We start from the raw sequence: 15,066 nt of genomic DNA on the forward strand, positions 1-15,066 counted from the left end.
AGTTGTGCTCACCTCCTAACCATAGATCTATCTGGGTTCACCCTCCAGCTTGGGAGCTAGCAGCAAACTGACCAAGCTTCCCCCACAAGGATTAGCAACCCATACTACCAATCCACACTAGTATGGGTGTGTGGGCAGAGTTGCTATGATAAAGTGCACAAATCAGCCATGTATCCCATTTATAGAATCCCATAATTGCCCTTTTCCTAAGGCATGTTCACACCTGGTCACCAAGTGTTCCAAGACCATGGCCAACTCTGCATGTGCACACATCCCAAATGTCCAAGGACCAAAGCAGACACCACTATCACAGTCTCTAATTCTACCAGGAAAGGCCATCTTGAGGGTCCCTCTTCATACCTTCTATGCCCTTGGCCAGTCTGAGAAGCAATACCTTAGTTTTTTGTTTGGCTCTCTCCATTGAGAGTGAGCAATCGGGTACTTGCCGTAGCCAAGCCAAGTGCCAAGTGCCTGCGAAAACAAAAAAGGGAGCATACTTCAGTCTCACCATCTCTCTGAAAGGGATGTCTGCAACCCACTTCCATGTTCCATTGTACTCTTTGGAGAAGCCTCCTCGGATAGGTTCCCTGTCTTAGGTTATGACATTCCTTGACTAGAGATGGTTGAGACTCAACCTTTTGAAGATTCATAGACACCAAACCAAGTTGGTTCATAGACAAATTCTACTATCTATCTATGCGAACATAATCCTATTGAGCTCTAAGGTTCTATAGAAAAATCAGCCATCCTCTCCTCAAGTGTTGCTAATAATTCAGTATTTAGAAATGATTGAAATGCTTAGCTGAAGTCGATTTAAACAATTTGAAGTTTGTTGTTTGACTCTGCAGTATTGAGATTTATCACAAGCCTCCGATGCCAGGCTGATCATAACCTCAGATCTAGGTCTAGTTATGAAAGTCGTGTTTGCTTAGATATTGGCTGAGTTTTAGTCTTTGCTGGTTGTAATGATTTGCAACATTTTAGATGCTCAAAAAGTACATGGTAAAATTTGTTATCAGAAGATTGCAAACATTTTAACGTGTTCTATACTTACAGCTTTGTGCACTAGATTGTATAGTTGGCCTTGAAACAGGCTTGGATACTAGATGCTGGACAAGAACTGAGTTGTGCTTTCATTAGCAAGTTAGGGTAGCACATATTTCAAGCTCAGCTCTTTTATATTGCGTTCAGACACTCTAGAGGTTACATATTGTACATTATATACTGCTGGCATCCTTTAGGTTTTGACTGATCAAATGATGAAATTTCCATTCATTTAGCTCTGGAGGCTTTGTTACAAGACCATGCTGGAAAGTACTGTGTTGGAGATGAATTTACCCTGGTATGTTATTATTTTGTCACTTTGCAGTGGTCCAAACAATGTGAAACAACACTCAAATTGCTTACTGAAACCTAAAACTTTGCAGGCAGATGTGGTTCTGATTCCTCAGCTTGGCAACACATCTCGATTCAATATAGACATGGTTTGACCTTTTCCCCTCTTGGATCAAAACTAAAAATTTTATCTGGCTAAGGCAAAAGACACTAGTATTAGGGAAGATACAATCTCTATTATAGTCCATTAAAAAACTTTGCCACATAATGCACTTTTTGAAGAGTTTTGAGGTTACTGATCAGTCATATGTGAAAATCAATGGCTGAAGGCACCTTATTTGGAAAGAATATGATGACAAATCTTTCAGAAATTTTTTTAACTCATAGCAAATCTGATTGTTTTTGGAACTGGCATACTTTTGTCTGTCCTATTTCGTAGAAGTTTCCCTTTGTGTGCCCGGAGCTCCAATAAGGCCTAGGCACATGAGGGAGGTGGACATCCATATATGTTGGCTTGACAACGAATCCCTTTGTCGAAATGTGTAAGAAATGACACCGGTATGTACTGTGCCATCTCTGTGCCAACAGGCTTTGGGGGATGTACCCATGTATGATCTACAATTTATGACTTCATAACTCAATTCCGCTCAGTATGAGTTAGATCTAAGTATGGACAATCCAAGCTATATTGTAATGGTGGAAGTGCATCCATTTGTAATCCTTGTATCCTAAACCATGACTGCATCTCCGCATACCAACATTGTCTCTCTCCACTCTCCACTAATTTTTTGGAGGATGTCAATGCCAATCGTGGATATCTATATCTTGGGAGCTCCCATATCCTCTACAAGCAAGTCATTGATTGAAATAATGCCTTTGTGATCATATATATTGCTTCAGTGATCATAGACGTTTCTTCAATCTTTGCTCTAATAATCTAATGGGGCACCGATGGTTTGCTTCACATCACGCGAGCAATCATCGTCAGTAACAGCCTCTCAATACTCTTCTAGGTCTTTTTGCAAAGACTTGGGCTCCATATAACAATGCTAGGGTAATCAACGTATCAAATAGCTACAACTTAGTTTGCGGTTCTTGGAATTAAGCATATGCGCATTTTCCCTCAAGTGCTTCAAGTGCTGCATACCCTCAGCCCCCCCCTTCATGCGCCAGCTAGTGGCGTGAGTAAAGGGGGGGGGAGCGTTTATTCTTTTCTTTTTTATATTATTATTTTTTTCATTGATTAAGGGGGGGGGGGGGGGGGGTCATACGGTGGAAGGGAGGAAAATATTACATCCAGCCCCCCTTAAGGAATCGAGATGTCCTCATCTCGAAAGGAATTGGGGGTATTGTTGGTTGAGAGTACTCTCGTCAATCCATGTGGCATCTTCTTTTGGAAAGTCCTTCCACTAGATGAGATACTCCTTGAGGATTCTACTCCTCAATCTCTTTTCTCGAATGTCTGGGATTCTATCTGGCCAGAGCTCAAGGACTCCTTGGCTTGGTATTACAACTTGTTGATCATTGAGTACATGGCTAGGATTGGATATATTTTTCTTTAGTAGGCTAACATGAAATACATTGTGAACTTTTACGTTCTCAGGGAGTTGGAGTTTGTAGGCATTAGGCCCTAGGCATTTGAGGATCTTATAGGGTTCGCAATACCTTAGACTCAGTTTTTAAAATTCTCCCAATGATAGGGAACTCTTCTTAGGTCGTACACGAGTTGCAAATGTGACCTCAAACTGATTGCAAAAATTGATCAATGTAACTTATGCAAAAACTAATGCAAAACTGATCTCAAAAGTGAACATAAATGGCTCTCAAACTGATAAAAAATAGAGCTGGAACTGATCAACTTTTTTTCTTAAACCGAGGCAAAAACTCATGCCAAGCTGATCATAAATTGATGCAAAAGTATAGTTTTAGTGCTAGGATGAAACTCATACTCATTTGCATACATCTCACAATGACTAGTATACTGAGTAGTGATCTCATGGCAGACATACTGTCAGCACAATACCTTGGATATATGTTGAATACATCCGAGATCCACTATATATGAGAGCTATCCACAATTGGTGGAGTGGAAGTGCTATCTCCCCCTTGAGCATTAGGTAATACTCTTGATCCTTGCTCTGTTGAACTTGACTAAGCCTGAATCAGCTCTAAATGAAAGGCATGTAGGTAAAACTGCAACAACTAAGGATGGTCTGCCATGTCATCCTCTTCCATCCATTTTGCATCTATTGATGAAACACTGTTGAAGTTTCACCAAGAAGCATATAGAAAATTTATCTCTAACTTTACTTGCCTCGAAACCTCCACTAGGTTGTAAGTCTTTTTTCCCCTTAAGCATTGCAATGCTTTATACTTTCAAATTGTTGCAATTCCAACTTAACTAATATGCAACATTGCATCTAGTTGCCTAGCCTCTCATGTGTATCCGACATGCTAGGAGCATTGGATGCATTAGGAAACATTTTTGTTTGCATACTTTGGACCATTGTAATGTGACTGTACATGGGAATTTACATACTACCAGCATTACCAAAATACATTTTCCCATATGTTCTCCCATCTCACTATCTGAAGACATTTTTGCTATAATGCTCAGCTGAATATGATTTCAGCACTATAGCAAAGCTTTTGACCTTCAATCAGGTATCTTGGGTCCACCAAATCAAGGGATTGAGTGGTATCACGGTGATGGAATCATGAAACCAGCCCTTCTTCTCGGATAGGGTGGTAAATAACTTGATTAAGTACTAATGACAGCAAGCATAAAATTCACACATATTGAAAATGTACACTTATCACTTTAATCTTGGGCATTTGGACACCTTATTGGTCCCAAAATTGGCGTCCCTTACAATATTTCTTTATCTTATATTGCAAATGGAAGGATTACAATTGAGACCCTTTGATCTCCTTCACTAATCCAAATGCCTCTTGTTGTTAAAATTAACCAGCAAGTCTCCAAACCAATTTGCCCCTTAGTTTGCTTGGGGATTGTCCTTTACCTTGCTCCTTGAGGACAAATTCAGCCCCAAATTTGATATGCTGGCCTCTTGAACCTCCTTGAAATTCCTTGATTTCATTCACTAGAATTCAAGTCCTAAGCCCTCAACTATGAGCACGCATCCCAAGATAGTTGTTAAACCCTAATTTTTGCTGTAAATTAGGGTTTACAGTAGAGATTAACATAAATCTCTTCTCTAATGGCTCAAACTATTGGAAAATTTTGAGATAACTTGAGAGATGGTGGGAGATGAGAGTAGAGTAGTTTATTATCGTCCACGGAAGGCCCAATTATGACCCATGGGATCTTTCCACATATACAATGATTCTCCTTCCCCGTGGTAGGAAATGGTAGCTACGGTGAAAGAACGATCTATGTAGCGTGGTTCTCCCGAAAGCGTAACATGCGGGTAATGAGATCCCCTAACTTCGATATAGGAGTAGTGGTCAGAAATTTCAGAGTTTCATTGCAAGAAACACCGAAAACCTGTTGTTGCCTTGCTCGAAAAACCATGAAAGTTGTCACCTACAGCTTAGGACCACCAAAAAGACAGCTGCCCCCTCTTATGTGCTGTCATTTGTACCAAAATAACGTTGGGCTGCCCTCACCTAGAGGGCTCCAAATTGATGCCACTTGCTGTAGGACTAATCCCTAGTGGTTGCAAATCACATCAATCTCTCGCTGCTCTCTAATAGCCTCCTCTCTCACAATGGCTGGAATAGACTCCACCAATCCCTAAAAACGTTTTTTTCACTGGCATGGGTAAGTTTTGCCAGCAGCCTTCTAATCCCATTTTCCAGCATTATCCAACTTATTACATTTATTTTTAAAAAATCAATTTTTAAAATTAATTCAATAATTATTCTAGTGCTCAAAAATTTAATTTCACTAGCCAATAATTAAATTAGCTAGGCCAATTTGTCTTTCAAGTATCTGTGAGCAGCTATTGATCCTTAGATCAGCATTAATTAATTAATTAATGCCTAGTCTCTAATGTCACAATTGATATTAGTGGCCAACCTTGTACATTTGATTAATATCTTAATTAAATGTTATCAGCAAGATTATAGCATCTCAAAATTTCATGTGCAAGGTAATGTTTCTAAATCTATTATCTTGCAATGTGAATGGGCATTATATATAAATTGTAAATTGATTAATATCTTGTAAATTTACAATGTGATTTGATTAATATCTTGTAAAATTTGTTTAATGTGTATTATATATCTTGTACATTTGATTAATATCTTAATCAAATGTTATGGGTAAGATTATAGTATCTCAAAATTTCATGTGCCAAGTAATGTTTCTAAATCTATTATCTTGCAATTTGAATTTGCATTATATATAAATCGTAAATTGTCTAGATCTTCTTATGGAAGATACATGCAAGTTAAAGTGGGTGAAGAGGATTAAAGTTGAATGCTCTACTGAATTCTTGGGGTGATCTTCTACCTCTTCATTTAGGTGTAAAACAAAAATCTGTGAGCGCTTCTTGTACTCCTTGAGTTGTTTAATGGTGATAAGCTGAAAATCAGATTTTCTAGGGATTTCCTACGGATGGATAGGCTGTCCATCAATGGCAAACTGCATGTACAATTGTGAGTAATAAACTCGAATTTCACTGCTTACAGCACCAAGATTGCTTCAGCAATGTCCCCAATGTGCATTTCACACATCAATTTTGCTAAAAATTACAAATTTCAGCAGAAGCCTCAAAATTTCAATGACCAATCTGCCCCAATTGCATAAATATATGTTCTTGAGAGCATAAAACAAGTAAATTTAGCAAATGTCAGTAATTCGGCTTAGTTGAGCAAAATTTCACTAATACCTGAAAAGCGCCAAAATTTTCAAGACCAATGTGCACAATTTCTGCAATTTCCGGGTCCAATGTCATTGTTATGCATAAATAGCATCAATTCTGGGAAAACCGTCAAATTTTTGGGCATAAATATGTACAAATTTGAGAGATGCGCTTATGCATGCGAGCCCCCGTTAGTGAGAAGGGGAACAGACTGCAGAAATTAAAAAAAAAAAACTGACGAAAAAAATGACAAATGTGCTGCTGTTGACCTGCCCGCATTTGCATGGTCTCTGCCAGGTCATCGCTTAATCATGCTGTTGGCTGCTTACACCATCAACTACTCACACTTGACGTGTCCAGGTCAAAGATGACCTATTGCCAGCTGACCCGCTGCCCACGCTGGCCTGAAAAGATGCAATTGACCAACTTGACTAGTCGTGTGGTCAAGATGAACACCTGCTGCCCATCAACTGGCTGAAAGGTGAATGACCTGACTCCTTCGCGAACGCACACTGAACTGACTCGCACTATCCTTGGGAAGCGCACACACTCTTGCTGCAGTTCTGATGCCAGTTTGTTGGGATGAGTGCGCAATGAAGTGTGAGACAGAAATGGAGCAGAAGGATTGTTGAGAGTGAGAGTGAGAGAATCCAGATGAGTGTACCAGCTAGTGATGGTACACAAAGAATAAAATGTATTTATGTGTTAGGGTACAAATAAGGGTGTGTTCACACCCATATGAGTTTGTACACACGGAGATTAAAGGGACTTTATACCCAACACCTCAGCCTTTCAAGTAATTAAAGGCATTGCTTTACCAATGTATGGAGTCTAGTCTATGCATAAATCTCCTCAGTAGGGATACTATACAATGCATACATTATCTGGCTATGTATTAGAGATGTAAAGGAAGCACACCATTGCCTTCCTTGATTAGAATGAGACATTAAATCCAAGCCCAGTATCTGCAAAGAAGCTAAAGCTTTTGCATGTGAGGAGGGATAAAACCTCTGTTCTTATGATTGTGCCCTTTCAATTGTAGAAGCTGAATACCAATATAATAGTGTATATAGCCAATATTAGTGACTGTAAATGTCTGCATAGCTCACCTTTTAAATTGCTGCTAATTTTTTACTGCTTTGCCATAGTGAAGAACAAAGTGTTTGTTAATATACAAAATTGTGTGCATCATGCTGGATGTAAAGGGTGCTCTAAGTTGGATACGCAAGGCCAACCAGGTAAAGAATGAATCTTCTGGTACCATGCCTCTTACCATAGCAAATTGTATACCTTGACTGAAAGATTAAATATCATAGGACAGTTTCCAGTGAAACACGCTCGCAATGGGGCAAAAAGAAGACTGTAGTGGAGATGAGTGAGGGCTCTTTCACAATAAGATGCTAAGTAATGTAAAGGGATATCTTTCAATTGAAGTTGACCCCACAAACTTCCAATAAACAGAAAGAATCTCCTTGAGATGAATCATTAATGAAAATATCTAAATTAGAAATGGTGTGTTGTTTCTGGCCAGTTTGCTTTCTATTCTTTAATTTAAATGCAAGACCATCCATTTTGATAATCATCTGCTGATGAATGTATTTTTGTCAAAGTGGATCAATTCTTGACTTTAACTGAGTGTTGTTTTACAGGAAAAGTTTCCATTGCTGAAAAGAATTGGTGAAGCCTGCATTACCATTCCATGGGTGGAAGAAGCTTCACCTAAGAGGCAACCGGATGCGACATGTTAGCTATAACTGTACTTTGTCTCTGCTATGTGCGTGCATATCTGTACATGTATGTGCTCAATTGACTGCAAATCTCTTTCAGTGGTCAGCAGTAACCCAGTTGCACCTTGTGATGAAGGAACATATTAGCTTTTATTTATGGGAAAATTTCTAGAAATAATGTGCATGCCTCATGCACTGTAAAAGGGCAACAAATTTTACAACAAAGAAATATGAAGGTGGTCTACAAACGAGTAGCCCACAAGACTGGAGTTTGCTTTAAATTATATAATTCAAAAATTATAAGCTACTTTAATTTCCTGTCAGGAAAGGAGCTCCAATCTGTTCTACTGCAGCATTAGAGGCTTGTTGCCATGCTTCATGCATGTATCTACCAAGCTGCACATGTCTACCTGGCTTTGTATATATTTCGGTGTAAAGTGAGTCAAGGGCAACAAGGAGCATGACCGTTCACTTTCCTTGCCATGGGCAAATGCATCGTCAACTAAAGGTTATAGTTTCACACCAAACCCCTTTTTTGGAGATGGATGTATGTTGCAAAAACAGAGTAATCTAGCCACTACAAGCTGATGAGGTCTAGTCCTACCTTGAATGATCAAATGTATGAGATAGCTACCTATTGCTTGAGTCCATCTCAGGACGATACCCATTCCTTGAAGTGGTGCATGTAAGTGGAAATAACCACCCCACTTGTTGATATCCTATTCCACATGATGGTAGCTCCTTTCAAGTGAGTTGTGTCTTGTCTAACCATTTTTGCCCGTGTGATGTAAAGATCTTTCCACATGAGGCATTGAAGTTGTCTAAGTTGAAGCCATTTGGGAGAAGAGTGCATGAAGTATCCTTCGTAACCAACTCTATGCTAATGTAAGGTGCCTAAGGATACCAAAAGGGAGATTTATCATGGGGCTGCTTCTGAGCATATCGTAATATACATAAAAATATAAAGCCATAGAGGGGTTGGGGGTGGTTTCTTTTGGGGGGAGGGTGGTTTATTGGCGATATCAACTCTTGCAAATCAACATAATCAGAACATGAATGATAAAGAAAAAGTGTACTAACATCTATAGAAGGCCAATCAATTTGAGACTAAAGTAGATACATTTGAAATTCAAGGAACTATCATGTTTTTCAAGTAGATAAAAGGTGCCATAATCTAAGGGAAATATCTAGCTACAAAACAACAAACAAGGTAAAGAACTGGAAGCACCAAGCATTTAATAAAATGTGGACCTTCTATGAGGATCAATATCATCTCAATATATGTTTTGTGGATTTATCCAATCGGCAGAAGTTGAAGCATTGAGGTAGGCTTGCTTGATGATATGCTTGTTTGTATCCTCTAATGGTGCCTCGAGTAGCAATCAGGATTGATTGGTCATGGGTGGTGTGCTCTCAACCCTTGGTGGCTTTGTCTATAGTAACAATCTGGAGTGAAATCACAAGTTGATTTGGAGGGTGTTATGACGTTATATTTTGTTGCAACTTTAAAAAAGGTAAGGGTGCGTTGTCTTGTATCCTCAAAGTAGCTCCCTTAGGATTGTAAGAAGTGGTCTACATAGAGGAAGAGTATCCTTTGATCTCATAGTATATTCACTACTTGCATATGTAGTGTTTCTCCATCTCCAACTCAAGTTAGCATATTTGACCCTCCAAGGGGAGATTGGAGTGGGGGAGGGGGATGCGTTGCATAGCGGCTAGTCTCAATTCATGATTAGTTTGAGGATATATATAGTTGATTGATGGTACAATATATTTCGTGGGACAAGTGGGAATCCATGTACCTTGGCTAGAGCACAAAATCATCAAAGGACAAATAGAAGATACTTTTGGTAGAAAGCCATATTTGTTAGCAAGGGCAAAAACCAGGGGATAGAGGGCAACTGTGTCCAACAAACCGTGCAAGAGTAAAAGACTTAGTAACCCCACGATTTACCATAACACATGAAGAAGCATCACTACTAATAGTGTGTATTACAAGAAAATATTATTTTAAGTAGTCAAAGGTCTACTCCAAATCCAATTGGATCATAACAACCTCTTGATTGGAGTGGTGTGCATAATCTATGCCCATCTATACATTTAGGATATTATGCAAGCTCTTCCTGCCTTTAATGTATCCATACTATCCATTGAGATGTACTTGAGGTGCTTTCGCTTAGGATGGATTGGGAATTTCGTTTTAAGACTTTGTATGTGGTCGATTTTACTATTTTTACAAAAAAAGGAGAGATAGGACTCATATCCCTTTCTAACAATGGTACTCCTCTCATTTATTTTTCAAATGATAAAGTGAAGTATCAAGGTGGCCACTCCTTCCTCTTCAATAAAATGTTATCTGAAAATACCTTGGATTTTTTGTACTTTCCCTCCCCCTTTAATTGAGATCTAACGATGATGGTCATGATGTCCAATATCATAAGGTGTATCTTAATCAACGTGTCTCGTGTCCTTGTTCTCAATGCAAGCTCGTAATCAGACGAAAGCGTCGCTTGTTTATAGAACATATACGACACTTTTGTGAGTTCCAATTGGAGATCATTGATCAAGTGATCTCAGACTTCGAGTGAATGGTAAGAAAAGAGTGTATCAATCATGCCTTACATTCGCAAACTAATTGAATATCATATACAAAAACATTGAACGTGCTCATAAAATTTAAACAAGGAGGTGGCGCCTCATTCCAAGGAGGAATGCACCTATTGTACGACCAGTTAGAAGACTATGGGCGTACAATGGATGGAGTGCCTAAGCCAATCCACCAGTTGGAAGGTATGACTCAGTCTACACCCTCGATACCAGAGAAGACAGTCAGCCTTTCAGACCTTCCTCCAATTTTGGAGCCTGAGATGGAGGCAATGATCGATGAATTGATGCCCATGGATACCAAGTCATTTGATCCGCTCAGAGAGGAAGCGTCTATACCATTATATGATGGGTGCCGAGTATCTCGCCTGAAGATGTTGCTTATGCTCTTAAGTGTGCATACAAAATACAGGTGGAGCGATGCGAGTGTGACTGAGTTGTTTAGGTACATTCTACGTATGCTCTGTTGATTTTTTTGACTCCATTATAAAAAACACATGCTTTTTCAAGGTGTTTTATGATTTTTTTCCAAGTTGCTAAAGTATCATATATTATCACCTGAAAATATGATGCTTGAGTCTTCTGATGATGCACGACACATTTTACGAAAGCTTGGTATGGACTATAACAACATCCATGTATGTGTCACGGATTGCATGTTGTTTCGAGGAGACTATGGAACTATGGAGACTTGTCCAAAGTGTGGTGCTCATAGGTATCAACAAGACTTGCAAGGCAAACCATCCCTCAAAAAGTTCTTAGACACTTTTCACTTATATCTCATATACGTCACATGTTTCGTACATCGGGTATGATGGCATGCATAGAATAGATCCACAGATGAACTTCAACAAATATCAGTAGATTCATGTGCATGGAGCCACATTGACTACCTTTCCAAGCTTTGCACGAGAGCCAAGGAATGTTCGGCTCAGTCTTGCTATGGATGGCGTGAACCCATTTGGTCTTCGCTCAACTTCTTACAGTGTGTGCTCTATATTCCTTGTTAAGTACAACATCGCGCCAAGGCGTTCTATGAAGAAATGATACCTCATCCTTAGCTTGCTCATTCTTGGGCACTACAAAGTTAAGAATATGGACGTCTATCTCCGTCCATTAGTTGATGAACTCAAGATTTTGTGGGAGGAGGGGGTCGCCATGGAAGATATGAGCAAGCATGATGGTCGACGGTTTGCCAATATACGAGCCATTCTCATGTAGAACATGCATGACTTTTCGGGATTCAGGGAGTGCTCAAGTAAGTAGGATTTGGTTCTCGTTGGTGATATCTAACATAGCTCGTTCAAGTTTGTGTTGACTAAATAGGGGTGTTGGACAGGTTTGGTTACCTTATGCTATCATGCATGTCTGTTGTGTGGGCCACAGTTAGACTCCCGAAGGTCGCGAACCATGATGAAGATGGTATATTAAGGATATGCCAGTTTCTTGTCGAAGGGTCATGAATTGAGGGAAGGTTTTCTGGGACGACCTCCATCATGAATGAACATCCAAAGAGTTGGTACGAGTTGAAAATGGTTCATACGGAGTCACATCCAAACGAAATATGACAGTTCTCGGTTTTCTACGAGTTACTGTATTGGACCCACTTACAGATCAACCACTTGTTAGATCCCAAGCATATTTTCAAGAATGTGGGCAGCTTATTATGGGACCACATCATAGGAAGAAAGAGAGACAATGTAGGGGCGAATGGATTTGAATGAGGTAGGCAATATGGAGATGCTTTGGCCACAGTCAAGCACTGATGGTCGCTTGCAACTACCTCGTACTCCTTGGGTTATGTCTACTAAAGAAGAGTGTATTGTGAAGCAAATTATCAGGTCTATCCACACTCCGACGGGTATGATGCATTGCCTCAGATTTACTTTTTCTAAAGACGGCCAATTGTCAAGGCTAAAATTCCATGATTGGCATAAGATATGTTAGGGTTATACTAGCCTCAATTGTAAGTGGCATGTGTATTTTGCTATTAGTATTCATTTGGTGTTCGTAATGCTTCGTTATTTGTGGTAGTTTGTACTACCGATTGCGATTGCGGGGGATGTCTCACTCCAGAAATACTGAGGCGATTTACAAGTTGTCGAATTTAGTGCAATGGATCTCACATAAGGAGGTCAAGACATTCTCTATTGAATCCACAAGGCGGGGAGCGGTCGAGATGGTTTGTCTCTTTGAGAAGCACCTGCCCACCATCATACTCATAATACAAATCCACCTCCTGGCGCATATTGTAGATGAAGTGGAGATTGCTTCATGAAAACCCTGAAAAGACTTTGTGTGATAACGAGCTCGGCCAGAAGGTAGCATGGCTAAAGGCTGGTGTCAAAGATATTAATGATATGCTATGGTCTCACTAAAGGATGATGATAGATTGACCAGAGATGTGGTGGCTAGAAATGGGGTAGAAAAAAAGATGGATACTGCAATGGAGGAGAAAGTAAATCGTTTTTGTATGTTGCATCACGCATCCATGGAGATGTGACTCACTAGGTACGAGCAGACCAGGAAAGATTAGGAAGAAGCGCGATCGAAATTTCGACGCATTACGCGTGATTGACCGATTCGATATCCTGAGGGTATGGAGGAGATGCTGTGGTTTATGTCTATGTGATGGTTACATGGAGATTTGATCGTAGCTTCTCGTGAAGGGGTGGAAGTCTCTATTAAGAAGTGGGAATTCTTGAGGAGATGTAGTCTGAAGGTGATCGCATGCTTTATAAGCTATTGTATCTAGATTCTATATGTGACAATTAATTTAACCATTTCAATATGGTCGCACGGGCAACATTTTCACGTTGAGCGCATTGACAAAATGCGCTTCACAACAGATTGTGGTGTCATGGCAAAGTTCGAGCAAGAGAGCGGACGACGCGCCACGGATCCAAACACCATTATAGAAGAGATGGAGTATATTGGGAACTTGCAAAGTCTTATCTCAGTGGATTACCGTAGCTTCTCCATGATCATATTCGATGTACAGTGGTTCAAAGTGGTATTGGAAGGAGCAAGGACAACCGTTCGGTGAGGTCCATCTGGATTTCTAGAAAGAGATTTTGAGAAAATATGGATAGATCAGTGCGACACATTTGCCTTGCTGGCCCATTGTGAATAGGTGCATGAACTATTTTTTTAAATTTTTTCACGACACAGAACAATCACAAATGTTGAATCTCTTATATGCGATTTTGAACATGTAATTTTCTATCCAAATCCCCAACAACCTCGATGGTCGTATGTTGTGCCATCAGCCCCTTAGACTGCGAGAGTGTATAATGAAAGCAGTGTTCCCAGTGTAGATGAGGAGAGTATGTAGGTGGAGGGATCGATATTGCAGAGGGTGGAGGTCAAAGAGGACTTGGAGCATGTAGAGGAGGTAGATTCAGGTAATGATGATAGAAAGACAGGAGGCTAGGAATTCTTTGAGAATAAAGTGGATTCCTTTTATGGTGACCTATCTATAGACCTTCCAATGTACGTAGAGTTGCGCCAGGAGATTGATATGGGACCATAGGCTAGGTCATACTTGCTGCATTCGCTTACTCAATTTGTTAATGAATCACTTTCAATGGTACTTTAGAATATGCATTTTAAGTAGCATCATTTTTTTCAGAGTTATATTACAGTGCTTTACTTAAAGCTTTATATTGATTATGCTAACATCATTTTCTGTCTGTGCAGAGGGATGAGCAACAAGGAGTTGTAGGAGATATTCACACGTATGTCTCCAAATCAGATGGCAGAGATATGGGAAACCAGGAGTTGTCTCGAACGCCATTGAGCCGTTCCATGAGATCTACTTCGGCACGCTTTGATGCTTCAGTTTCTAGTAGTAGACGAGGTCGACGCTCTAGATCGGACGGAGTGGTTCTAGGGGATGCTGCTATGGAGATATAGATGCTGCGAGGTTATAGTCGGCTCTAGATAGGGGGTGCTACTTCCTCACTCTCGTACACGTTCCAAAGAGAGTGGCTCACATGGGTATTATGGAGGCACCGATGCAATGTCTAAGTCTTGTCATTCTGGTGGAGGTGTGTCACCTCTAGGATTTGTCACACTTGTGGGAACATCTACTCTAGTGACTCTACAGCCATTCACATGTGGCACCCCTATGGGTGCTACTCCGAGAGATACTATCCTCGTGTACACTAGATGTACAAGGGTCTCATGGTTATGCTCAGAAGTGCCGTTATAGGTTGAAGAGGATATACCTTACACGTATCCCAGAGAGGTATGGATACCTCGTAGATGATATGACAAGTGATGTGATCATGAATGATGAGGGAAGAAGGATGATGTCTCGCATGAGAGAGTTGTGCCAACAAGTTTTTCGGCACAACATCTTGGACCATTGAAAGAATATACATGAGGGGAGCAAGGACTATATAGTGGCATCCTTGTACGAGAAGTTTCGGTACCTACCACGGTAGAGAGGTTTTTCACTGGGTGGATGATGGAGTGTATGCGTGCATACATGTTACATAGACGATCGAACGTATGCAAGACACTCGAGTGGCGCTTGAAAGCCCAAGTGGCTAGACATAAATGATTGG

At 40.2% G+C, this 15,066-nt stretch overlaps 1 protein-coding gene across 2 annotated transcripts in view; it reads left to right on the forward strand.

The window, feature by feature from the left end:
• The window catches only part of LOC148018001 (glutathione S-transferase 2-like), a 72,008-nt gene extending 63,789 nt beyond the window's left edge, over window positions 1–8,219 (forward strand). For both annotated transcript variants that reach the window (XM_087661752.1, XM_087661751.1), the window contains exons 8-10: window positions 1,281–1,342; window positions 1,428–1,484; window positions 7,814–8,219. In XM_087661752.1, coding sequence (XP_087517878.1) covers window positions 1,281–1,342; window positions 1,428–1,484; window positions 7,814–7,912 — 218 coding nt within the window. In that variant the 3' untranslated portion in view covers window positions 7,913–8,219. The remainder of the gene's footprint in view (window positions 1–1,280; window positions 1,343–1,427; window positions 1,485–7,813) is intronic.
• The last annotated feature ends 6,847 nt before the right edge of the window (window positions 8,220–15,066 follow it).

Source organism: Lygodium microphyllum, chromosome 21 (assembly GCF_053477565.2).
Source record: "Lygodium microphyllum isolate KBCC chromosome 21, Lygodium_microphyllum_v1.1.10, whole genome shotgun sequence".
Taxonomy (NCBI): Eukaryota; Viridiplantae; Streptophyta; class Polypodiopsida; order Schizaeales; family Lygodiaceae; genus Lygodium; species Lygodium microphyllum.